The sequence below is a fragment of the Gracilinanus agilis genome, chromosome 6 (genome assembly GCF_016433145.1).
Source record: "Gracilinanus agilis isolate LMUSP501 chromosome 6, AgileGrace, whole genome shotgun sequence".
NCBI lineage: Eukaryota > Metazoa > Chordata > Mammalia > Didelphimorphia > Didelphidae > Gracilinanus > Gracilinanus agilis.
Window position 1 is genome coordinate 28,524,175 of NC_058135.1, and position 27,630 is coordinate 28,551,804.

General features: G+C 39.6%; 1 protein-coding gene across 1 annotated transcript; it reads left to right on the forward strand.

Moving 5' to 3' along the window:
• The first annotated feature begins 575 nt into the window (after positions 1 to 575).
• On the forward strand, positions 576 to 27,588 carry LOC123252185 (N-acylethanolamine-hydrolyzing acid amidase-like). The gene is made up of 11 exons (XM_044681591.1): positions 576 to 826; positions 2,044 to 2,208; positions 5,090 to 5,216; positions 6,257 to 6,347; positions 13,031 to 13,107; positions 17,257 to 17,426; positions 22,270 to 22,335; positions 23,305 to 23,371; positions 23,742 to 23,770; positions 26,759 to 26,838; positions 27,462 to 27,588. Exons 1-11 carry the CDS (start codon positions 576 to 578, stop codon positions 27,467 to 27,469), a joined length of 1,131 nt encoding a protein of 376 aa, XP_044537526.1. The 3' UTR covers positions 27,470 to 27,588.
• The last annotated feature ends 42 nt before the right edge of the window (positions 27,589 to 27,630 follow it).

The following is a 27,630-nucleotide window of genomic DNA, read 5'->3' on the forward strand; positions in this document are numbered from 1 at the left end:
AGGAAGGAAGGAAGGAAGGAAGGAAGGAAGGAAGGAAGGAAGGAAGTGAATTCCTTGAGAACTGAGACTGGTTTCTGCCTTTTCTTTATAACTCGTCAGCACAATGCCTGGCCCACCACGAATTAGCTCTTAGTATTAAGATACTTGTTGGCTGACTAATTGACTGGAGGAAGCATGATACCAATAGCTCTGGATTTGGAGTCTGAGAACTGGGTTCACATCCTAGCTCCTCTGTTTACCTTACTTCTCAGCCCCCTAAGGTCCCTCTCCTCTCTAAATCCTATGCTCCCATGATCTTATTCCTGGACAACAAGGTGAATCCATCCCCAGGGACTAGAGTCCGGAGATGTCTTGGAATCTGTGGTTGGAACTTTACTTGCCACAACCTCTGACTTGCGACAGGGGTGGTTGATATCTGGAATGCTCTCACTAAGCCCTGGCTTGCTCCCAGGTGATTTAAGTCTAGTGCATGCCCCCTTCCTCTGCCTGCCTCCTGTTGGGCGGAGCTCCTCATCGGGCTCCTACTTAGAGGTCCCCAGGTCCCCAGAGGTGTCCAGAGTGGTGGAGTCTGAGCCATGAGACTGCGGGATGTTGCTGCTGCGGGCAGGGGGAGGAGGACGCTGGGGCTGCTGTTACTGCTGCTGCTGCTGTTGCAGCGACCGTCTAGCACAGTCTTCCCCTTTAGGATCAGGCCAACACAGGGCCCAGACATGATTCCGCCGCTGGTGACGGTGAACCTAGACGAAGCCCCAGAGCAGCGCTGGCTGCCGTCGCTCCAGCGCTTCGACCAAGATGCCATGAGGACGATTTTACGGAATGTGATCCAGTGAGGCAGGCCTGCGGGTGGACCGGCGGGAAAGGGTTCGGGGATGTCAGGCAGAGGGGCTTATCTGTTGCCCTGGCTGGAAGTCTCCGAAGCCCCGGGAATTAAAGACGGTCGCTTCTGGAATTTTATTCTAGAATACAAATTCTTGAATGCATTGTGGGAGAGGGGCAGGGTGGTAGAGTGGGTAGTTTAGAAGGCAGGAAGAGCTAGGGTAAATCCCGTCCTGTGCCACCTTGGCGGACGGGGATAAGTAAGTCCCTTAATCCCTAGGGGCTCCGGGAAACTCTCTCCAACTCTCACTTTCACAGGGCATAACAATCTGCTTCTGTAGAGAACGTTTTCCTAGTGCTCTCAGCAGCTCTGTAAGACAGGGGTTCTCAGCCTTTTTTTGTTTCCTGGATCCTTTTGGCAGAGTCAAGCCTGGGAACTCCTCAAAATAAAAGTTTTTAATGCCTTTAAAATAAAATATGTGGGAATCAAAAGGAAGTCAATTATATTGAAAGATGGCTAGGAAGTTCCCATTCAACTTCATAAATACCCTGTAATCTATTTGTATACCTTGAAACTGGGCTTAAGAACTGCTGTTCCAAGGCTATTCCCCATTTCCTATTCTTTGGGGAAGTAGGGTGGTGAGGCTAAGAAAGGGAAGAGAAAGAAAAATCCAGGGTTTCTGCTTTTTTCCATTCAAACTGTGCTGGCTCTTCAAGTTACTGATTTAGAGAACTGTTAGATTATGGGTAGATGGTACCTGGTAGAGGAATTGTGGGTCTGGGAGTGGGGAGTTGGGGAGTTGGGGGTAGGGAGGAGCAGAGACAAGGTTTTTGGCTCTTTTCCTTTTCCTGTGCCATCTACCACCTTGTTAAGTGAGGGGGAGTCTGGTTTTTCTTTTCCCTTAGGGGCACAGACACTGCCTGGGATTGGATAAAATTTGACTTTTGCTGCCTGCCTAAGGAAAGAAACTTTTTCCCCCCCACAGGAGGAGTATGAAGAAGACTTAAATCTGAGGTTGAGTGTTTTATGCATAGATGTATAAAATGTGGGGTTTTTTTGCCCATTGACAATTTTCTGTTTCAGTGTTATCTTTGTCAGGTTTAATAAGTCTTGTTTCTTTCTCATTTTCACTTTTTCTTCCTGCATCCTTCTCTCATTGTTTCAATTTGCCCTCCTTACCCAGAGAAAAATGAACAAATGTTTTGACTTTCTATTTTCTTTCCTAGGAACCGTATCCCAGAATGGTTTAATGTTTTTATGAAGGAGTTTGTTGATCATTTGCAGGGATCTGTACTTGAACCCTTTGTCCGTGAGATTAGGGGAATATGCAATGCACTAAATTTGAGTTTTTTAGATGGCATGCTCATCAATATGATCTATGAATCAAGTGTGTGAGTATATGTTATTATTCTAGTGTTGATTAATATAGAGGCTTTTTTTTTTCTTTCTGGGATCACCCTCTGATAAAGAAATATGTTTTCAATTTGGATCAGAGAGAGAAAACTGAAATGACTGATATTGAGAGATTTAGAATGGTTCCTCCTGGCTTGTCATTTCAGAAGCAAACACACGCATATGTATATTTATCTCTCATCTACCTTTCACTTGATTTATATTGTCTGCCATTCTCAAACAAGCATTATTCTCTTTTCTCTAGCCTTTATGGTGGGCTGCTTGAAATATTTTCCCCTTCTCTCTAACAATCTACTCACTTCCGGTTCAACTTCAAAATTATGCCTCAGAGGGGGCAGCTGGGTGGTTCAGAGAATTTAGAGCCAGGCCTAGAGACAGGAGGTCCTAGGTTCAAATCTGGCCCCAGACACTTCCTAGTTGTGTGACCTTGGGCAAGTCACTTAACCCCCATTGCCTAGCCCTTACCATTCTTCTACCTTGGAATCAATACATAGTATTGATTCTAAGACAGAAGGTAAGGGCTTAAAAAAAATTGTGCCTCAGATCTATTCCTCCAAGAAATCTCTCTTAACTAAGCCCTCCAGAGCCTAGTCACTTTGATTGTATTCATATCTCCCAGCAACTAACTGTGCTAGATTCCTATCCTTAGTTATGCAGAGCCCTACATTATTTTCTAGGGCAGTGATGGTGAATCTTTTAGAGACTGTGTGCCATGCCCTACTCCTAGACTCCTAGACCATGCCCCCCAAATGCTAGGTGTGCCCCCGCACCACCTTCTTACCCCACAGAGGGGAGGGAGAAAGTGCTCCCATTGGGCTGCTGGGCAGAGGGATGGGTGATTTGAAAAAATGTCAGGCACAGTGGAGAGGGGGAGGGGAGCAGCTCCTCCAGAATCCCTCTGCCTTTCTAGTAATGAACTCAAGGTGGGGGGAGGTGTGTTCCCACAGAGAGGGCTTTGCATGCTATCTTTGGCACCTGTGCTATAGGTTCACCATCACTGTCCCAGGGGGCTCATCCTTGTATGTTTTTTGTACTCTTGGTTCTATCTTCCCCATTTGATGGTGAGTCCTTTTGAAGATAGAAATAGAGTGCTGATTTATATTATGCCTTTTTACTAATTTTGAAAAATATGTTTACTAATTTATGGTGAATGAGAACAAACCAACCAAGATATTGGCATTCATTATAATTGTTTCCTCTGCCTGTAATACTCAATGTCCAAGACCAACTATAATAATTCACATAAACAACATCCTCATAGACAAAATTAAAGCAATTTCATGATGTCAATAAATTTATTCTGTCCTTAATTACTTGATTCAGGCAATTGGCTCTACTTTATAGACTTAATTGCCTCCCTTAAATTTGTGCCTTCTCTGTATTTACATAGCCAACTCCCTAGTTCAGGTCCTCATCACCTCTCACCAGGACTATTGGTCATCACCTCTAACTGGGACTACTGCTCATCACTTCCTAATTGGTCTCCCTTTCTCAAAACCACATAGCTGCCAAAATCATTTTCTGAAAGCAGAGATATAACTGCCCATTAAATTTCAGTGGCTCCCTTTTACCTCTAGGATCAAATACAAATTCATCTGTTTAAAAATGGGTGAAATTTAAATTTAAAAGTCCCGTGCAACCTAGCTCCTCAATATTACTTCATTTCACATGCTCTTTCACCAATCGAACTGACCATTCTGCTGTTCCTCAAACACAATACTCCATCTCTAAATTTTGTACAAGCTGTCCCTCAACCCTAGCATACACACCCTCATCACTTCTGTCTTTTAAACATCCTTCATTTCCTTCAAAGTTCAGTTCAAATGTAACCTCCTTTGGGAGGTTTTCCTGATTCTCCTTAGCTGCTGCTAGTGCCTCATTTCAATGATCCTATATTAATTTCTTATTTATTTTGTGTGTACCCACAAACAAACATATATGTACTCACATTTAGAGTGTATCTCTATTCTATACACTTTTGTACATATATAAAATGAGATCACATACACTCAGAGATGTGTATATATGAGAGAGAGGTATCTGATTGAAGGAAAAGACTCATCTTTGTCTTCTCAGGGCCTACTACATTTTAATCATTTAATAAATGATGTCAATTGATTAATTTTTTAGTATGCATTTAGTATCATGTATTCAATATAATTAATGTAAAACTGGAAGAGTTTTTTGAGATCATCCTGCCAAGCACTTTCATTTTACAGATGAGAAAACTGAGGCCCAAAGAAATGAATTGACTTACTTAGGGTCAGAGTGACAGAGCAAAGATTGATCTAGATTGATTCAGATTATCTGAATTCAAATCCAGTGTGTCCTTTCTCCTGGCTCATGCTGCCTTCTCAAAACCCTTATAGTCCCTTATAGCTAAATATTATTAGTATCGACAATAATATAGCTAATACATATGAAGTGCTTTGTTTATATTATTTAATTTTATTTTGATTCTTCAAAAACTTCTACAAATAGTTGCTAGTTATCTCTTTTTTATATGTGGGGAAACCAAGGCTATGAAATTCAGTGATTTTCCTGTGGGAAATGAAGGGATTTGAACTCAGCTCATTCTGACCTCCATGTTCAAATCTCTTCCTCTTGAAGCTCATATTAACTTATATTAGTGAGGAAAAGTGCCAAGGCAGAGTAGCAGTTAGCAGTGATGATTACAATTTATTTAAAATTTTTTAACTGCTGTCAATTTAGGTGGTGGGATGTGTACTATACCATCCATTTTAACTTTTAAGAAGTAAAAAAATGCTCCCATTTTGAGAATATTTTAAAATTAATTTGCCTGTTTTGCTTTTTTCTTTTTATTTGCTACATCTTCTCAACTCTGCCCACATTCTTCAGGTTATGTACTTCTATTTTGGTTCAAGATGCCAATGGCCATATTTACCATGGCCGGAACTTGGATTTTGTTTCTGGAGAAGGCTTGCGAAATATTACAGTTGATGTCCAGTTTACAAAAAATGGGCAGGTAAGGTAGAGAGGTCTGGCATGAGTTGAGGTTGGTTTCAATGAGAGTGTTAACCAGGAATACAGCCAACAGCTCCTTCTGAGGTTAAGGAACCAGATGATAATGTGAGGAGAAATTATTCAAAGGGCTGTGGTGTGGGAGAGGGATGAGATGTGCTGTCTTTGGCAATGAATAGACACTAGAAAGAGGAAATTTTAGTCTCGATGTCAAGAAAATATTTCTGAGAATTAGAATTTCACATAAGGGTAATGAGCCTGAGTCTGCATAAAACTTAGGATAATGATGCCAAACCTTTTAGAGATGGAGTGCCCAAACTGCAACCCTCACACCACATATGAGCCCCTCCCCAACTCCCACCTCCATCTGACCCCAGACAGGAGAGGGAGAAAGCACTCCCATTGGGCTGCTGGGCAAAGGGGTGGGTGATGTGAAAAATGTCCTCAGGTATGGTGGAGAGGGGGAGGGAAGCAGTTCCCTTTGGCATGCATGCCATAGGTTCACCACCACAGACTTAGGAGATGCCGAGCTTCCCAAAGTTCTTCAAACAAAGGTATGATGACCACTGACCAAGTATGCTGTAGAGGATTTAGGTGGGGGGGGGTGTGAGGGGATAGAGGAGGACATATCAATTATTCCAATAGCTTTCTACCAGCCTCCATTGTCTGCCTTCCTTACCAAATACTATGCCACTGGGTCCAGAAACTTAACTCTTTCATGAGAGGCAGTGTGGTAAAGTTGGTACAGTTGACCTTGGGCTCAGGAAGATCTGTATTCAAATCTTCCTCCTACACACTTTCTAACTGTGTGATTCTGGGGAAACCACTTCTCTTTGTGACTCAGTTTCTTCATCTATAAAATAATGTTGGACTAATGGCCTCAGCTATCTTAAAAACAAGTGGAAAGTTTTATAACTGATTTGTCTTTCAGGAACAATTTTAGAGTATTTTTTAAAATTCCCATTGAGTGAAAAGAAATGCATATGCTTTAGGTAATTGTATCTAAGAAGAGTTAGAGACTAACAGCTTGCCTCCTGATTGCAGATCGCCTACACAGGAACAACCTTTCTTGGCTATGTGGGTATATGGACTGGACAACGTCCATACAAGTTTACAATTACTGGCAATCAACGACGTAAGTAAACTAAGCGTGCACAAAAAATTAATAACATTATTTTATTCAAATTCCTTAGGACTATTGCTCTACTTCTAATGTCACATGAATATATTTTCTTAAAGTCACAATTATGATTTGATTCAATTTTTTCACTAAACCTTGAGTGCTATTCTTGATATTATTTTAGAGGTGAGAGGATTAAGGGGTAGTGAAATGCAGGAAGAGAGAGAGCGCAAGCTATTCTTGTCTTTAATTTGTCTACAGAATTGATGTAATGTTGGCAGAAAATGGCTTAAGATTTTCCATGAGGGTCATTTCTTTATTTCTTTCATGTTTCTTTGAGTGGTCTCTAAGATATTCTGTGAGTTAGCATACATCAAAAATATAGTTGGTCAGTAATCTGCTTTTGTCATTTATTTTATTTATTTTTCCTTTTCCTTCAGTTAATCTAACATTCCCATTCCCACTAGACCTTCTTTCTCTCTCTTTTTTAAAAATATTTTTCCATGGTTACATGATTTTTCCCACCCATCTTCCCTCCCCCCTCCCAGAGCTGACAAGCAGTTCCACTGGGTTATACATGTATCATTGTTCAAAACCCATTTCCATGTTATTCATATTTGCAGTAGAGCAATTCTTTAAAACCCCAATCATATCCCTATTGAACTATGTGATCGATTATATGTTTTTCTTCTACATTTCTGTTCCCATAGTTCTTACTCTGGATGTGGATAGCATTCTTTTTCATAAGTTCCTCTGGATTGTCCTGGGTCACTGCATTGCCACTAGTAGAAAAGTCTATTACATTTGATTGTACCACAGTGTATCAGTCTCTGTGTATAATGTTCTTCTGGTTCTGCTCCTTTCACTCTGTATCAATTCCTGGGGGTCTTTCCAGTTCACATGGAATTCTTCCATTTCTTTATTCCTTTCAGCACAATAGTATTCCATCACCATCAGATACCATAGATCTTCTCTTGATGAGCAAATTAAGAGAAAAGAAAGCCCTTGATATATAATTATATAGTTTTACATTGGTCAAGTATGTCTCTTATTACAATTTAATATTTATTGCATCTTTTATGGAAAGCGAATGGCATATTTATTCTTCATTCTGTTGGATTCATGGTTAATCATTGCATCAAATGGAATTCTAAAGTCTTTCACGGTTGTTTTTCTCCAAAATGTCATTATATAAATTATTTTCCTAATTCTGCTCATTTGGTTCTGCATCAATTCAAAGAGGTCTTCCCAGATCCCTCTGAAACAGTCCATTTTGTCATTTCTTATGACAATAATATTCCACTATTCATATACCACAATTTGTTTAGACACCCCCCCCAATAAGAGGATACCACCTTGGTTTCCACTTTTTGGCTATTGATATTTTTGTATATATTTCCTCTTTGTTTTGTAGTATAGGCCTAGGAGGGACATAGCTGGGTCAGTCTAAGGACCCAGTTTAAAAAGTATCTGAGCTCAAATTTGAACCCAAGTCCTTCCGACTCCAGGCCTGGCACTCTATCCACTGAGCCACCTAAATGCCCTACATGGCAGGCTCTTAATAAAAGCTTGTTTGGGGGGACAGCTATTGTCCTAGGTTCAAATCTGACCTCAGACACTTCCTAGCTGTGTGACTCTGGGCAAGTCACCTAACCCCATTGCCTAGTCTTTACTGTTCTTCTGCCTTGGAACCAATTCACAGTATTGATTCTATGGAAGGTAAGGCTTTAAAAAAAATAAAAAATAAAAGCTTGTTTGATCAAAGTGGGATGATATAGTATAACAAGTTATGAACACATGACCAGAGACTTGTGTCCAGGTTTTAGCACTGTCACCAGTTATGGGATCTTGTATAATTCATTTCAGCTCTCTTAGAATCTTTTTTTTTTCCCATCAGTAACATGGAGATGATAATGTTGGCATTACCTACCTCATAGGCTTGTGGGGATTTAGTGATGTAATCTATGTAAAATGTTTAGTATAGCACTACTTAATTCTGCAAACATTTATAAATACCTCCTTTGCTAGGTGATAAGGAATCAAAGCAAATTCAACCAATCCTGTGTTTACGTTATATTGGGAAGGGGAGGAGATGTAAAAGGAAATGCAACATTTTCAGCATATTAATACATACAATTTTTTTTCTGGGGGGAGAGTACAGTCAAGGGTAGTTTGTTAATAATAGAACAAAGCTTCCAGTGGGCACAAAAAGTAGGGAGAAGTGGGACTTCAGACATGGAATTAAGGAAGCAGGGAATATCACCAGGGGCTCAGAGACTCTACAGCTCAGAAGCACAATGATTCTGTGTGGAACCACAGGACAGCAAAGCATTTATACCTTTCAGAGCAGCAAAGATAAGTTGTTCAGGGAGGACTAGAACCTTTAATGTGAGGGCCAGCACTCTGTGTGCTATGGTGTCACCGAGCAGCCAAAAAGGACAGCACCTCTGGGAGGATGACTTGATGAGTCCTATTCAGAGCTTTTCATCTACCTTTGGTGTCCATCTCTCACCCAACTGTCACCTGTGGCTCCACAAAGCTGCAGCACATGCAACAATAAAATCATCTTAACAGAAGTTAAATCAGGTTGAGGGCGACTGACAGACCTCAAGCTCATCAATGAGTTAGTGGGGTGCCACCCCGAGCATGTGGAGTCTTCCTTTGGCTGAGAACATTCCATGAAGGTGGCAGATGCAGGTGCTGTGGAGTAAGTACTTGAGTAAGTAAGAGCTTGGTCAGACATCAAAGATGCCAAGGTCATCGCCAGTCAATGCTGACTTGTCTTGCCACTGGGCTTTGATGACTCTGGATGAGAGAGAATGAGACTGATGACTTTGTGTGGCTCTGCCTCACTGAAATCCAACTCATTCTGGAGTCTAGACATCACCCCAGGATGTCACGGGTCTGCTTCAAAAACAAAGGTCAAGCAGCAACAAGTAGCAAAGATAGTATCGATTTACTCATCAATCTTTAAGGTTGTATGTATCTATCAAGTATTTATCTGGTCTCTGTTCCCTCCTGATGATCCAGGCAGAGATCAGTGGAATTATGGGGCTGGACATATTTGATTTATTCACCCCAAATATTTGAGCATCTGAAGTATAAATGAGATTGTTTTAAGTGCTAAGGGTATCAACTGATCTAGCATCAAATATCTTGTAACTATGTGCTAAAGATACAAGTTCAAAGATTCAAAAATGAAACAATCCCTGTCCTCAAGAAAGTTTGATTCTACTGAAGAGAAATGTGTCCTATACATAGAAGTACATAGATAAAAGGCAGTTTGAGGAAGGAGAATACATTAAAAAAAAAAGATGATGAAAAGCTTCACATAGAATGGGTTGCCTAAGCAAAGTCTTGTGAGCAATTTATTGTGCTAAGTGCTATGAATGATACAAAGAGAAAGACCCAATTGTGGCCTTCAAGAAATTGACAGGTTGGTAAATGTGGCAAAAATAGATGCACAAATACATCTAATGAGAGAATGGGGCAGCTTGGATAGAGTGCCAGGCCTGGAGGGAGGAGGACCTGGGTTCAAATCGGACCTCAGATACTTCCTACCTGTGTAAATTTAATATAAATTGTTATCCCTCCTTCCCTTCTAAAAGGAAAGTTTTGAAAATCCATTTCACTTTCAACTCTGCCTCTTGACTGGGATAATTAATATGGGAGGACACCTTGGTTCCCTGGCCAAGAGGCTTGCCTCTGGTCCCATATGACTTCTGGCTTCTAGAAGACTCACCTCTGACCTGGACTGGGGTCAGCCAGGGAGACCCAGAAGGAGTGATGTCACCAGGGTTATAACTTAGAGATTAAGGAAGCAGCATATTCTCCTTTATATCGAATGGAGACACAAGGTGACGGGCAAACTCAGATTAGCTAGGCCAAGTGATTATGTGCTTTTCTCTTGCCAACCTGCTTTTACTGTCTAATAAATAGTTATTTTAAAAAGTCTTTAAACCCTTTTATTCCATCTTATACTTCCAGCAATACTCTGTATTGGTTCTCAGGCAGAAGAGTGGTAAGATCTAGGCAATGGGGGTAAAGTAACTTGCCCAGAGTCACATAGCCAGGAAGTGTCTGAGGCCAAATTTGAACCGAGGACCTCCCATATCTAGGGCTGACTGCTCTCAGTAATCATAAATTAGAAATTATAAATGATCAAATATAAAAAATATAAAAATATTATAAATATAAATATAAATATAACATACAATCTCTAGAAGATTTTAATCCTAACATAGCTGTGTGATCCTGGGTAAATCATTTAACTCCAATTGCCCTGCCCTTACTGTTCTTCTGCCTTAGTATCGATTCTAAGTCAGGAGATAAGTGTTAAAAGAAAATAATTATTTTAAATACTTAAGGAGAATATAAAAAGGTACAAGGAAAATAACTTTTATTATAGGGAGCTAAAATGCATATTTCTTACTTTGCAAACTTAATATCTAGTTACAACAGCTAAGACATCATGGCTCTAGCTGTCAAGGAAATGGACCATTTCTGAAGATACATACATTCTTTCATAAAAAAAAGAGAAAATTGTAAATATGGTTGCTCTCAATACACCATATTGTGGAGCAATAGCTTTATATGAGATACCAGGCATTGGATAGGCTTCTCTTGGCCTCACCTCAGAAGTGTTCCAGAGAGAGTGGGGAGAAGAATCCAAGTCAATCAATGAATCCACAGTTAGGTAAGCCACTCACTGAGCAACAGACTAGATTATAGAAATAAGAGTCAAATTGGCTTAGGTCTCTTTTCTCGATTTCAGACCATTTTGGAAGGTGCCTAATATTTGGGTCTTTATATTATTCTCTCCCCCCTTCCATCCCCCCCCCCGCCCCCCAGTCCTTTCCAAGGAGAAGTGAGAAAATACTGAGAAAGCAATTTCCTTGTTCCTATAAAGATGCTATCCCAGGAAAACATAACTAGTTCTTCCCTCTGGACATAATGATACTTGTATGTCCTTTAAAATATGAGTCTGAAGCAAATTCTTAACATCTAAGTTCTCTGATCTAGTCCAACCTACACAAAAGTGTTGCTCTTGTGCCTTATTATGACCTGGAGGGAAATCTGGGTTCTCAAAAGTAGTACCAGTAGAGAGTAAGTCCTGGCTGGTCATACCAAGCTTTGAAAATAGCCATCAATCTATAAACATATATTAAATACTAGGCACAGTGCCAAGCTCTGGGAATAAGAGGCAAAAGTCAGTCCCTATTCACGAGGAACTTACAATCTAATGGGGGAGACTACAGGCAAACAAATGTATACAAAGCAAGCTATAGACAGGAGAAATGGGAAATGATTAACAGAAGGAAAGCACTAGAATTAGGAGGGATTAGGAAAGGTTTCTTATAGAAGGTTGTAGTTTTTTAAACCCTTACCTTCTGTCTTAGAATTGTATTGGCTCCAAGGTAAAAGAGCAGAAAGAGCTAGGCAATTGGGGTTAAGTGACTTACCCAGGGTTACACAGTGAGAAAGTATCTGAAACCAAATTAGAACCCAGGACCTTCCATCTCTAGGTCTGGTTCTCTATCCATTGAGTCACTTAGCTGCCCCTAGAAGATTGTATTTTAAAGTTGGAACTTGGAGAAAGCCAGAGAGGTCAGTAGTTGGAGAGGAAGGAGAGTGTTCCGGACACAGGAGGCAGCCAAAGAAAATGGCCAGAGCTGAGAGATGGAGTGTCTTGTTCATGGAATAGTCAGGAAATCAGAGTTACTAGACTGAAGAATATGTGTTGAGGAGGAAGGTGTCATCATGGCATTCAGTTTCAATGGTTTTGTTGTTCTTGCAGTTTCCCTTGTTATTGTCGTTGCTTGTCTATTGTTTACCTTGTTCTGCTCAGTTTGCTCAGTTTTATTTCATACAAGTCATCCCAGGCCTCTTTTTCTTACACAATAACATTCCATTACATTCGATTTCATTTACTATTATTAATTATGCACCCAAATGGTGAGGGCATCTCGACTGGTCTGCAACTTATGTAAACTGTTGCATTCTCAGGTTCTTGAGAAGATTGAATGTCCTTCTTTAGTATGTACATGCGTGTGTGTATAGCGATGAGAAGCAGCTAGATGGCTCAGTGGGTAGAGGGCTGGGCCTGGAGTCAGGAAGACCTTAATTCATATAGAGTACCAGATATTTACTAGCTGTGTGATCTTGAGCAGGTTTGCTTAATCCATTGAGAAGGAGATGACAAACCATTCCAGTATCTTTGCTAAGAAAATCCCATGGACAGAATGGTCCATAGAGTCACAAAGTGTCAGACAAGACTGAACATCAGTCTGTCAATATCTATACACACACACACATATATATATATGGAGAGAGGTTCAGAGGAGAGAGAGAGAGAGAGAGAGAGAGAGAGAGAGAGAGAGAGAGAGAGAGAGAGAATGCTGTGCTTTGCCATAAGATTCACCCTGATGTCCATACTTCCCACTTTTTGGCCACTTGAAACATGGGCAACAAAGTGAAGAATTCAGTTCAGAGGACCTTAAAAGTAATGTTTTTAACTGCCAGCATAGAATTGTTCACAAAAATTTCATTTATCCATATATTTCTATAGTGTAAAATGTAACCTCCTTGAGGACAAGGACTATTGATATTTTTCTTTGTGTCTCCACCATCTGGCACAGTGTCTGGCAATGGGTTCTTGATAGATACTCCTTGATTATAATATTTTCCTAATTTTTCAGAGAAAGATGAACAGCAGAAAAATGCAACGGAGGATCTTTTCAAAACACATTATCCCTCCGGATGGGTTATCAGGAAAGTAAGTATATTTTCTATTCATATTACTTACTTATTTATTAAATTTTAAAAGTTGTCAACTTAAGAAACACTAAATAAAACGACTTTTCCATATATAGTATATATGTACATATATATGAATGTGTGAAAAAGAGGCTTGTATATGAGCTTGCAAATTTTTAAAAATTTGAATTTTTAAAATTCAAATTTAGCAAATACTCTATTCCCTGCCATATTCTTATATAAATGTGGACAAATTTTGCTTATCCCTTCATTTGAGGACTAAGACGAGGCCTTGCCTTCTCTAAGAATTCCTGAGTTGTGATTCAATCTCCTGGTGTCTCAAGTTTTAGCCTCTGTCCGCTCTTCCTGCACTAGGAATTAGTTCCATCCCTTGCTGGGACCCTGATAGATCCTAACCAAATGTTGTTGATTGTACCAGTCGCAGACCCTCCAAAAGCCTTCCATTTACCCTGATTTAATCTTTGTCCAGAGTCTCCTTTTACACAATCCTGGACCAAATATATCTGTTTCTCACTGATTTTATTTATCAGTACTCCTTCTGGTGATTTTAGAGTTCTACTATAGTGTTTATAGGGCTGGGCTCCACTACACTCTAATCAACCATGATCTTTCCCAATCCCCTGGTCCTGTCTTAGTGAAGGCATGGCATGCCAGAGGGGGCTGCTCCATTCCCCCTTTCCATAGTGCCTGAGGACATTTCACATGCCCTGCCCAGCAGCAAATGTGAGCACTTCCTTCCTTCCACTGTCTGGGGTAATGTGAAGTAGGGGCTCATAGGCAGCATGAAGGTGCAGTTTGGGCACACAATCTCTAAAAGGTTCACCAGCACTGCCCTAGTCTATTCACATTAGCTTTTTCTTCTGAATCGAGAGTTCATAATATGATTTTTGTAAATCATATTCATATTTTATATAACATTTTATATGTATATATTTTTATGTAATATAATTTTATAAAACATACATTTTATAGTACAAGAAAACATCAATTAGCAAGCCTTTAAGCCATATCTTTGGTATTTACAAAATGCCTACAAGTCTTTGGGGTAGTTTTCAAATAGCCCATTGAAGTGGTTAGATTACTATTATCTTAGACCCTTAGATATGGAAGGTATCTTTGTGATAATCTATTCCAAAGTCCTTCTTTTTCAAATAAGGGGACTGAGTCTCTATGAGAGTAGGTAGCATCTTCTTAATGAAGAAACCAGACTCTACATACAAGAGAATTCTTAGCTGTCCTATTCTATTCTGGATGACTCATGCCATATTTGGAGCATTGATTCAGTTGTGGGTGCCATATTTTCAGAGGAAAATGAAGAAATTGGCATAAGTATGGAAGAAGAAAGGAAGATGGCCAATATTCTTGGGCTTTTTCTATACCTTCCATAGATATAGATTTATCCCACTCTAGTGTAAGAGTTTAAATTGAGGTTTTATGCTAAATATGAGAATTTTAAAGTAATATTGTGGTTGCTGATTTAAAAATATTATAGCTTAAGTCAAAATGACTTTTAGCAGCTTTATTTACAAAGAATTGGAAAAAGTAAAAGTGGAAAAATGTAGCTAAAGAGACAGATTTTAACAATTCTACCAGCCCTTCTCTGGTGAAGTGAGGCTCAGCCCCTTAGGGGATTCCCCATGTCCCTTGTCCCCATGTGCATTCAGCCAGAAGACCTAGTGGTGTCTTCAGCCAGAGTTCCACTCACTCAGCAAGCCAACACAGGATCCAGGGAAAAAGTCTCTTCCAAGCCAAGTGAGGGATCACCAGAACCAATCTCTAAATGCCAGGAAGGGAATCAATTTCTGGAACCAATCTCTCCAGAAGCCAGGAAAGGAAAGTCATGCTAGAACATGTTGGCCTCTTTTTATACCCCTTTTTTCCATGTCACTTCCTGTCACTTCCTGTCACTCCTCCTTCTTTATAGAAACCAATGGCGGTCTTTCAATTTGCCTAGCACTGCCCAAGGGGAGTGGGCAGTAGCCTTTGGAGTTGTCACTCTAGTAAGTGACTTGTAAACTCTCATACTTAATGGTAAGTAGGGGTACTTTAAGTTCTTGATTTGATTAACTAAAAATAGGCAAGGGGAGAGTTAATCCGATCTTCATACTAAAAAAATCCACCATGTTACTAAAGTATGACTATACCTAACAGATACATAAGAGGAAATGATTAACACTGCAGAAAGGATCATGGCAAGTTCCCCTACTGTATATAAGATATAATTTGATTGCCCCCCCCATTAGTTTCTAAATTTTCAGAAATACAAATATTCTGAATATGAAAAGCATATGTTAAATGCTTCCTAAGTGACAGGTTCTGTGCTAAGCTGTTGGGGACATAAAGTCAGGCAGATCCACAACCATTCCCTTCAAAAAGATAACATTCAAATAGGGGGAGAAACAACACAAAGATAGTATTCGAAAGCTCTTAGCATAGTGCTTCTCACAAAATAGGCATTTAATAAATACTCATTTCCTTCCTGCCTTTTGCACATCCTGTGCATGGAAGGCTCTCTGTCCTTCCTTCTACTTTATGAAACCTCTAGGCTTCCTTCAAAGCTCAGCTTAGGTGCTACCTACCTACCTACCTCCTACAGAAAATCCATCTTGATTCTCACTTCCTCCCACACCCCATTTTTCTTCTCTCCTCTCCTCACTCTTTCTCTCCCCAGCTTTTCTTTCTTTTCCTTTCCTTATTTGTATCTCCATAATGATTGGCAAATAATCAGCATTTAATGAATGCTGTTTGGCAAATGAATAGACCTTAACATTTAGACTGGAAGGAACCTTAGAGATTATCTAGGTCCAACACCTTCATTTTGCAGTTGAGGAAACAGAAGCCTGGGGATGTTAAATAATTCCCCAGCAGTGATACAGGTAGCTAGAGAAGGTGATGAGAAGAGCATATCAGTCTGATTCATAGAGCATTCCGTTGGCATCCTTTCCAGAAGCAATAGTTCTTTTGATTGGGTTATTATGCCCAGAACGAGACGTAGAAAGTAGAATTGAGAGGAAGAGTGGGGTTGAACATAGCCACAGGCAGATATCAAAATGGCAGATGTACAACTGGTTATGGTTAGGTGAAACACAGCCTGGGGCCAGCTCCGTGTGGGCTGATTTGGACTAACTTGGTATTGTGAGCCAAGATAGTGTGTGTGACTGAATATTCATTTCCATAATACCAGTTGGGACAGTTGCAAACCAGGAAGTTGTGGTACAGACTTCAGGATATTTGGATTAACTTTGCCCTGGGTGGATTGAACTGGGACCCAGCTGTGGGCCCTTTGGGCAAAAGAAATAGGAAAGTAAATTTTAGAATTCTAATTTGAGGAGCTCATGAGACCTCCGGGAACCTACTGACTGCTTTTAACTTTTTTTGTTGTTATTTTATCATCCTGAACTGCTTTTTAATTACCTCTAGCCCTGCTTCTACCTCAAGCAGATATTACTGCTGAGTCTGAAGACAGGAAGACCCGAGTTCAAGTTCATCCTCAAACATTTACTCTCTGTGTGACTCTGGACAAGTCATTTAGCTCTGTTTGCCTTAGCTTCCTCCCCTGGAAAATGGTGACAATAAGCAATAACCCCCTCAGTGTTGTTGTGAATGTCAGTTGAGATAATAGATAAAAAGCATTTATCACAGTTCCTGGCACAAAATAGGTGTGAAATAAATGCTTGTTCCATTCTCTCATCCCTTCCTGAGGGTATTAGAATATGTTTTCAGTAAAAACGATTGTTAGTTTAAACCCTCTGATTTTGAGTAATCCATTGAACCAAAGGCCCAAGAGTATCCTGTATACTCAGCCACTACTCTAAGCAGCCAAGACTTCAGGGTGGTGATTCCAAAGAGAAGTATGTTAACTTCCCCACAGAATGGGCATGGACTCCAGAGGACTGGTATTCAGGGTACTGATCCAAGAGGAATAAAGTGGGACAGAGGCAGGTAAGATAGCCTAGACAAATGGAGAATTCAGTGAAGCAGAAGGATACAACATAATTTTCCCTTTATCACCTGAAGGTTGATGTAATGGGCCCCTGATGGTCCACTAGGCTTGCCTTTATCAGGGCCATTTATTTCTCTTCCAGGCCATCACTGAGGAACAGGCAGCCTTTCCCTACTAATAGTTTTCATTCGTCTCTTTGATTAGACCCTAGAAGAAGCCAAGAACTACAAAGATGCTGTTCACAGACTATCAAGCCAACCCCTTATTACAAATGTTTATTATATTGTTGGAGGCATAAATGCCTGGGAAGGAGTAGTCATCTCAAGGAACAGAACTGACACGGTGGACTCCTGGCATCTAAAGCCCAAGAGACAGTAAGTCAAATCAAGAGCTTCCTTCTTTCTGGTTTTGTTGCCTGACTTGGATTATTATTCATATTTAATCCTGGTAACTATGTGGAGTTTTTCCAATGTGTGTATAAATTTTAAGGGTCCTCACAAACCCTAATAATTATGACAACAGATAATTTGGTAGTAGTCAAAATGACAATAACTGTGCCAGAAAATAATTGATCTATTTTGTTGGTGGGCCAAGTGAGTGAGGTCAACAAGAAAAAGATCCCAGAGGATGTGGGTACCAGGATTCCTCTGATATCAGGCAAGGCAAGCAGCAGTAGCCTCAACTGACACAGTGCCAAGGTGTCCTCCGACAACAAAACAAAACACCAAATGTAGAACATACTGGCTCCGACACTACTGGCTACTGGTTCATTCTCCCTCTACCCCATATCTCACAATCTTTTGACACTATGTACCTCTATTACCTTCTGTGGCCATTCTTGCCAAGGCCAAGCATTCTACTTATCACCTTGATTCCATCTCCAGCATGTTGCTCTCATTACAACCTCCCCTCAATAATCTTCATTCTCTCCCTGCCGTTTTTGATCCTTCACTTTCATATGCTCCATGTATCTAAGCAGTTACCGAATCTTGCTGTTTCTATCTTTATAATATCTTTAATGCATGTCTCTTTCTCTCCTTTTGTACAACTGCCACCCTAATTTAGGCCTTTATCCTCTCTTGCCTGGATTATTGCCAGAACTTTTTCACTGATTTCCCTACCTTAAGGCCTTATCTAGCATTTAAAGCCCTTTTCTCCATTTTTCGTTTTCTTATACACTATTCCCCTCTAAGCACCTATTTGTCTCCTACATCTCCACAAGGCACTTAATGTCTCATCTCTAGGCCTTTTGAATGGTGTCCTCCATGCTTTGAATGTTCTTTCTCTTCCCCTCTGCTTCTTGGAATCCAGAGACTCAGTTCAAGTGTACCTTTCTTCTACATGTAGTTTTTCCTTTTCCCCTCAATTTCTAATGCCCTCCCTCCCAAAACAATCTTGTGTTGCTGGTTATAATGTAGAGAAGGAGGCTAACTATTCCCTTCTGAATGGCTGCCACCCCTGAAAAATGATTATCACTGGACATTTTCAGAGAAAATGGGAAATTCTTTCCTTTCAGAGCCCTTTGGACAGGACCAACTTTCTAAGTTTCTGGCCTTAGCTTCATCCCTACAGATCATCCTGTTTATGCATAGGTCAGAGGAAAAGAGCAACAAGTGGTGGGAACAGCATGATTCAACAACCCCCCTCCACAGCCACCACCTCCAACAGCCATTCTTTTAGCTCCTCAACAAAAAAAGACCAGAACCAAATTTGCCCTATTTTGAGATGTTTCTAAAATAGGAAATCAATATCAATAAGATTCTAATTTAGCTTAAGAGCTCCAGAGGTGGGAAGAAGAGGGAGGGAGAGATTAAAACATAGCCCCATAATTCAGACAGATGATTTGTTCATTTTCTCTCATTCTTTGTCAACCATGGCACCCCTTTTTTATGTATCCTCCTTCGCAAATAATAAAGTATACCACCAGGAGCCACCCTTTATTTAGTCAGATTTAGACAGAAATTTTGAAGTATAACTCCTCAAATTTGGAAGGCTTTGGGCCTAAAATCTCTTTGGAGGAGGAGAATAAAAATATGCTCCACCTCCATCTCAATCCCTCTGGAGGGGGAGGATTTTGAATCATTATCTGCCTCTCATATTGGCTCTCTGGCTTGGCAGAAACTGCTTTTGGGAGTGAACAACACGGCGGAGATTCTACCCTGTGCACTGCTTTCTCTTGTAGTCTGTTGACCAGACTCTCTCAGACTGATTTTAGAATTCTCTCTCCCAAGTGAATCACATAGTGTTTTATCTATCCCAGGCGATTTTCCTAAGCATAAATCTTTCTCTCTGCAAAAATCTGGAAAGTCAAGAGGTTCCATTCTGGCTGATGGCATTTCGTTGCCCATTGTTCAGTTTACATTGTTAGAACCATATTTAGGGTAGATAATCTTCATATACTTACATATGTATTTAACATAAGTTTCTTTGTGGGTGGGAATTGTTTGACTTTTGTCTTTTGTATCCACAACACTTAGCATGATGTATCTGACACATAGCAGGAGTTTAATAAACTTGTGTTGATTAACTCATGAAATTCAAACCCCATTCTCAGGTCTGATCATCTTAACTAGCCATTCCCTTCCCAAATTTCTCTTTTTGTGTTGATGCTCCTGCCTTTAATGGTCTATAAACAAGAACAAAAATGCTGCTCCTGTTCCGAAGATCTTCATTTTCTCACAAGGATTTAAAAAATTTTAGTAATACTTTTGAGATTCCTAGCATTCCTGGATTCCTAGGTCATTCCCGAATTACCAGAATGGACTAGTAGTTATTTGATTGACAAGCTTTGAGAGGGTATTTATCATGTCCTGGATACTTGCAGGAAGAAGAGAAAAGATCTTTGTTGCTGATGCTAAGTGCATAGAAAGTTGCTTCAGTAATCTGTCACAAGGATCACCTGGCACCACCATTTATTTCTGCTTCCATTGACATCCATTAGATGCTCCTCCCTTACTTTGTGGCATCTGATATGGAGGATAAGCTATTTCCTCATCAGAGGATGTTCCTCTCTCCTATTTGAGAAGAGCCTTGAATTTATTACTTTACCCCAAAGACTTACTGGTCTTCCTCTCTTTCTTTGTGTGGGTTTCTACCTCATGACCTTTTGTCAGAGGTCAGGATTCCCTTCAACTTCTTCAGGTCACTTATCATATTTATTTTAACATTAACATCCTTCCATCTTTAGCAGAACATTTAGCAATGTTTGCATTTAGTCGGACAACACACTCATGCTATGAGGAGCTGGCAATTTGAAAGGGGAACTCAAGAGTCCAGGAGACAAATAATGGCAGTCACATGCAAGCCAGACCTCTTAGTTCCTTTATGACAGTTGACTTTGAAGGGGTTTGGAAAATGGGAATACCTTGGTTGGAGAAATCCAGTGACTTTATCCAAGTACTAAAAGACTCAGATGTCAATTGATGGCTGATCTTGATATCAAGTGAAGGAGAAAACTGATGGTTAGAGCTGGAGGGAGCTGAGCCTTACTGAAGAGCTGGCATTCATCCATAGAGTCTGCATACCTGAGGGAGTGCATCTGCTGGGGAATAAATTGCCTATTTTGCTCTTGGCTAGTAGCCACCAAGAACCAAGCTTTTCTGGTTTTTGCCACTCCTCAAGCTTAGGAGGGTGGAGCTAGATGGGAGGCTGAGGGTCAGGGACTGGGGAAGATGGGATGTGTGCTTGCATATGAATGGCACGCCTTCTTTTGCCACTTTGATTAAATGATTTGTAAAAGTAATAAATACTCATAATAAGGCATGTGAGTGGCATTGTATGAAAGGACAAAAGACTAGTGGCAAGTGGATGAGGCCTAGAGCTAAATAACTGGGCTTGTGGAGAACACAGACATACTCCTAGACCTAGAAGTAAGAGGCTAGCCACTAACCTCTCAAGGAGCCAAGAAGGGAAGGAAGGAGGTAGAGAAGGAAGGAAATATGCATTTATTAAGCACCTACTATGTGCTAAGCACCTTACAAATATTTCATTTAATCCTCACAACCATGGAAGGTAGGAGTTATTATTTGCCCCATTTTATGGTTGAAGAAACTGATGTAGAAAAAAGGTAAGTGATTTGCCCAAAGTTATACAGTTAAGTAAATGTCCAAGACTAAATTTGAATTCAGGTCTTCCTGACTTCTACCTCATCACTCTAGCTACTGTACCACCCAAGTAAAGGATAATTGGACAGAAAAGGAAACTGCAGGTTGGCCTGTTTGATATAATATTCTGCTGTTGGAAGATTACGTTTTATAAAAATGGAATACAATTTGCCCTCATGAACTAGAGAATAAAGAGGCACTTCTTGAGTAAAGACTCCTAGGAGAGAAACCAGCCTTTGTCATGTGTATAGATTAGTTACTTCAATTTGGTTCAACAGACATTTATTAGAGCACCTACCGTGTGCAAGTATTTGTGATAAGTTCTGAGGATACAAAGAAAAAGAAAAAGAAATCTTCAAAGACCTCAAAGAGGTCCTATTTCCCTGGGGGGGGGGGGGGCGGGAGCTTGGGAGGAAAGCTTAGGAATGTAATATGTATTCAGAGAAGCAAATACAAGGTAATTTTAGAAGAGAAAAGCTATTATTAATTTTGGGGGTCATGAAAGGTAAACCCTCAAAGCTGGCTAGGGATATTTGGGAACAACAGCAGTGAGGAGATGCATCTCAGGCAAGGGACACAGTCTATGCAAAGATATAAAGGTAAGAGATGGAATTTTGACAATGGAAATTGAATAGGGAACTGACAGGTATGTTACCCTGGTTATTTGCATGACATATGGAAGGAGAGAAGGATGATGGTACCACTTGGCCCATCATCTTTTTTTCTTGAGATACTAGACTTTTTATCCTTCCAAATGAAATTTGTTATTAGTGGCTTCAGATTGCTTGGTAGAACTGAGCAAAATCATGTCTTAAAATTGATTTAGATAATATTATTTTTATCTTATCTTTATGGCTCAATCATGAAAATAAACATTGAATATATTTCTGATTATTTCTTTTCCTTTATTTCTGCCAAGAGTATTTTAAAGTTGTATTTCTGTAAGTCTTGAGTGTGTCTTCATAGCGCTTTTTTACTAATTTTTTTGATTTTGAATGAAATTTATTTTTTATTTCCTCCTAGTTTTTTTTAGTACTGTATAACAATTCTGATAAGCATCCACAATAACTCAGTTGTTGTTGTTGTTGTTGTTTTAAAATTTCTTTCATTGTAGGTGGTTCCTTGTGCAGATAAATTGTGACCACTGGGTGAAATGCTCTCGAACAACTGAGTTCCGGAAGTATGCTTCTATAGTTGTTTTTTTTTTAATTGAATTGCTTTTGTATGGTTAAAACAATGTCCTCTTCTCTCAGAACTCCGAGTTAGTTATAGTGTCAGGGAAGAGAATCCTCCAGGGTAATATATCTATTTTCCTTTAATAATGATTTAATGAAGTAAAAATGACTTAGAATATCTCCCTGAGACCCTCAGGAGTGTTATCTTGGTGGAAGTAATAAATGTTCATCCTTCTGGGTTTGCTGTCAGCAGCGGTAAAGGAATTTATCAGCAGAACCACTTGGAAGTTAGATAATACTTTGTGCAAACCAAACAGCTCTTGTGTCCCTTTTGGACTTTATGTTACTAGATCCATGCTGGTGAACCTATGGCACATGTGCTGGAGGGGGCTGCTCCCCCCACCTCTCCACTAGCACCTGAGGATATTTCTCACTTCAGCCCCCCCTCTTCCCAGCAGCCCAGTGGAAGTGTTTCCTCCTTCCCCTGTCGGGGGATGAGGCAGGGGGCTCCAATGCAGTGTGAGGGTTGTAGTTTGGGCATTTAGTTTTCTAAAAGGTTCACTATCACCATGCTAGACCACTGGGGGGAGGACCCTGTATTTCTCCATCATTTTTTAAAATCCTTACATTCTTTCTTAGAATCAATACAGTGTATTGGCTCCAAGGCAGAAGAGTGGTAAGGGTTAGGCAATGGGGGTTAAGTGACTTGCCCAGGGTCACATAGGTAGGAAGTGTATGAGGTCAGATTTGAACCCAGGACCTCCTGTCTCTGGATCTGACTGTAAATCCACTGAGCCATCCAACTGCCCCCTCTAGCATTATTTTTCACTCATGATACTAGACCTATTTAGGACTCAATGTCTCTTCCAGGGAATGGGAAAGAATTAACTGGTATACCAGTTGTGACTTAGAAATTTGGGATGGTATCTCAGGGATTTTGAAAATGACACATAATTTCCATTGGTTTTCCACAGAATACCTGCCTCAAAGACTTTTAATAAAATTGGACCAGAAAATATCAATCTGGATAAACTTTATGAGGTAACTTCTTTTCCATTTAAGCACTTAACTTTTGTACAAATTATTTGGTATGTTTATAACAAAATTGAAATTAATGACAAGAATTTAAAAGTAGAACTAGCAGACCAAATGTGATTACCAGAGAGAGTCAGATGGAACTTTTAGTGTGAAATTTTTCTGTGATTAAAAAAATTCTGAGTTTTCTTCTTAAAAAAGTTGGCTGACATTTTCTGAGTTTGATTTTGTATCTTCAGTCATAAAAAAACCTATATTTGATTCCTTTCTTTTTCCATTATTAGACATTTCTCTAAATCTTGTCTTTTGCCCACCAGTGTTTTAAAACTGCTTTTAATCATTCAAGTAACAGGATTTCTTAAAATTTTTAATACAGATTTTGAGCATATGTCCAATTCTGAGTGAGTAAGTACCATATAATGGAATTATGTTTTGCATGACTACACGTGTATAATCTATATCTAATTGTTTGCAAGGGAGAGGGGAGGGAGAGAATTTGGAACTGAAAATTATTTTTAAAATTAAAACTTGTTTTTAAGTGTAATTGAAAAGAGTAAAATAATTTTTTAAAGTAAGTGAGTATCATATAAGTTTCTTCATCTCCAAGTAGGGAACGTACTCATCTTTTCCTTGGTGGAAGGGGGACCAGAAATCTGTAGAAAAACAAAACAAAGCAAAACAAAATTGAGTTTGATATCTGTGGACATGACTTGTATTTCAACAATTCAACAAGAATATATTAGGGGCAGCTAGGCAGTTCAGTGAATTGAGAGCTAGGCCTGGAGACAAGAGGTCCTGGGTTCAAATCTGACCTTGGACACTTCTTAACTGTGTGATCCTAGGCAAGTCATTTAACAACAATTGCCTAGCCCTTATCACTCTTCTGCCTTGGAAATGATAATTAGTATCCATTTTAAGATAGAAGGTGAAGGTTTAAAAAAAAGAAGAATGTATTGAGCATCTTCTTTGAGAAATGAGACATAATAGATAGAGAGCCAAGCTTCAGAGTCATAAAGACTTTGGTTCAAATACTATCTTTGACACATATTGGCTGTTTGATCCTGGGCAAATCACTTAAGCTCTTCAGATTCTAAGCAACTCTCTAAGGTGATGCTGACCTGCATCAATAGAGGAAGTTTCCTCATTTTGGAATTCCTTATACCAATCAAATCAAAGTTCAATTTTTAAAAATGAGTGGGATAGTAAGTGGCACAATGGATAGAAAGAACTCCAGGCCTGGAGTTGGGAGGACCTAGGTTCAAATCTGAGCTCAGACACTTCCTAACTCTATGACTATATAAATATAAAATATACAAATATATATACAAATATAACCCCATTTGCCTAGCCAGTGCCACTCTTGTGTCTTACAATTGATACTAAGACAGAAGGTAAGAGTTTGAAGAAAAAATAGACAAGGCATTGAGAGAAATTCTCAAGGTACAAAGATAAATCTGAAACACGTCTTACCCTCAGAAAACTTTCATTGTCCTGGAAGAGAGAACCGCTACACAGATAAGTAACATAAAGGAGGTACAGAGAAAATCCAAAATAATTTCAGCGATGGGAAATTTAAGACTAGGGATAGAAGAGGAAAGAACAGGGGCTGAGATTACAGCTCCTGTGTGTGGCAGTCCCTGATCTAGGTCTTAAAGGAAACTTGTAATTCTAGCAGATGGAGAGGAAAAGGAAAATAATTCTAGGCATAGGGGATATCAGGGAAGCAGAGGATCAAATGTCATCAATGGGAACAAATACATTAGTTTGACCAGAACAAAAAGCATGCATGAAGAGAAGTAATGTAAAATAAATCTGGAAAGGGAAACTGGAGCTAGATTGAGAGGGCTTCAAATGCCAGACTAATAAGTTTGCACTTTAGGAGAGAGGTGCTGCTACTGAGCTATTTCACGAGGCTTTCTCTGTCTAAATCTCTCTGTCTCTCTCAACATATATGTAGCCAGAGAGTGAATGTTGTATGTGTGGGAGTATATGTGAATGTGTATCTGTGTTTCTGTATATCTCTATGTGTGTGTGTGTCTGTGTGTGTGTGACTATGATGTGAATGTGCCTTACCTTAGCTTCTTTTATTCAATTATACAGTTTTCAATGGTTTGGTAATTTTTCTTTGGCTTGGCAATTTGTTTGAAAATTGTTAGGAAAAAAATCCTAATTTCCTCCTGCCTCCCTCTATTCCTTCCTTCCTCCATTCCTTCCATTCTCCCTCCCTTCCTGCCTTCTTTCCTTTTCTTTTTTCATTTTTTTCCAGATTTCTGGTAGTTTTGCTTCCTTCTAACATTTTTTTAAAGAGAAGGTCTGAAGAAAATATCACATAAGACCTCTTTTTTCCCATCTTCCTAGAACTTTACTAATGTATTTAACATGTACTATTGTAATATAACCCTTTTGTGTGTGTACCTTCTTGTAATTATCTGTAAACTTAATGGGAACGGGGACCATGTCATGTATCTACTGTAAATGGCATCTCTTTCAGCACCTAGCACCATGTCTTACTCATATTAGGAATTTGATAACAGCTACAACCATAAGCATTTACAGAGAGATTTCACATTTTATAAATTCACATTATACAAATTCAACTTTATGTAAAAGTTTCTGAAAGAATTCTCATCAAAAAGAAACTTTGTTAACTTTTTTATACAGTACTGTGCTCTCTGTTTTGGCTCCTATCTCTCTGTCCCCACCTCCACCCCTACCTCTTAAAAAAACCCTCCAGACTGGCAAAGATACCTCCTGAGACCTCCATTGTGAAGAAAGGAGACCTTTGCCCTTTTCCATCTCTACCCTTGCTGGTGTGTCTGTAACTGTCTTCAGTCCTTTACTGCTCATCTGTCCCCTGCCACCTCAGGAGTTGCCTGTGTCCAGCTACCACGTGTCTGCCCCGAGTGTGCTTTTCCCCTCAGTTCTGGCCAGGTCCCCTACTCCCCCACTCCATATTCTCTACCCTGACCTCCACTTCTTCTTTCTCCTACTCGTATTTCTCTCTCCCCAGACCCTACATGTCCTTATGCATTACACTTCCTTTCTTGGTCCTTCTCTCCTTCTCTTACCCACAGAGTGTAAATCTGAATTATGTAAAAATTGCTTTATGTGGGAGCCTGCACAATGGTCCCATCTATGTAAAGTGAAAATTGCCATCACAAATATTGTCTCCGTTGATCCTCACAACCCTGAGAGCTGATTGCTATTTTTGTATTTACTTTATAAATGAAGAAATTGAGGCAGACAGAGGTTAAGTGACTTGCCCAGGGTAACACAGCCAGTAAGTGTCTGGTGTGAGATTTGAACTCAGATCTTTCTGATTCCAGGTCAAGTGTACTATCCAACAGCAAACACAGTTGATCTCTCTCTTCTTTATTTTTTTGTTCTTTTCAGTATAACCATTTATACAACAGTAATGAGTGCAGCAAACCCAGACAAGTACATGACTCGAGTCAGAAACCCAAGTGAAATGTGTAAGTAAAAGCAGGAAAGGATTCAGCTGAACCATGAAGATTTTGTTGGTAAAAGTATCAGCTGTTCCATTGGTTTAGTTTTGTCCCTTCATGGAGAGAAAGTTGTGAAAGTAATGACTTTGTTCATGGAGGCTTTCCTGCCTCCTGCTACTACCCATAATTTGCTGTAGTCAACATCCCAATGGTGAGCCTTCCCACCAATACCTAACAATGATGGTTGAAGTTTGATGGTATGGGGTCCTGAGGAAAATATAATGGAAATTTATTATTTTGTAATTGGTGAACAGACAGATCTTGGGCATAAAAATGGATCACACTCAAGATAATAAGCTTCTTAATCTTTCGGTTTTATTGCTTCTGACTCTTGCAAATTGTTAGGTTAAATTAGGAGAAATGTGCCTTCCTTGCCTTACTGGGCCTTCAAAATCTAGCTCAGATTGAATTTGTTAATACTTTAAAATACTAAAACTGTATCCAATTAAATGTATTGCTGTTTACTAAACTATTGAAATGTCAAAATGATGTTTGATCTAAGTGAATTAACTCCAAAAAGTTCATTTACTTTTTCTTCCCTAACAAGGGGAGTAAAATTTATAATTTCAATAAAAATTTTGTCTCCAAAGGTCAATGAAACAAATGGACACTAACCGCTCTTTTGTGGAAGGAGATCTCTCTACAAAAGAATCTTCACCTGGTTTCCATGATAATGTTACAGGGAAAGGTTAGAAGGAGAGATGGGCAAAAAATGAACAAGACTGGCCAACCTCATTCAAGTTTTACCTATTTACCCAT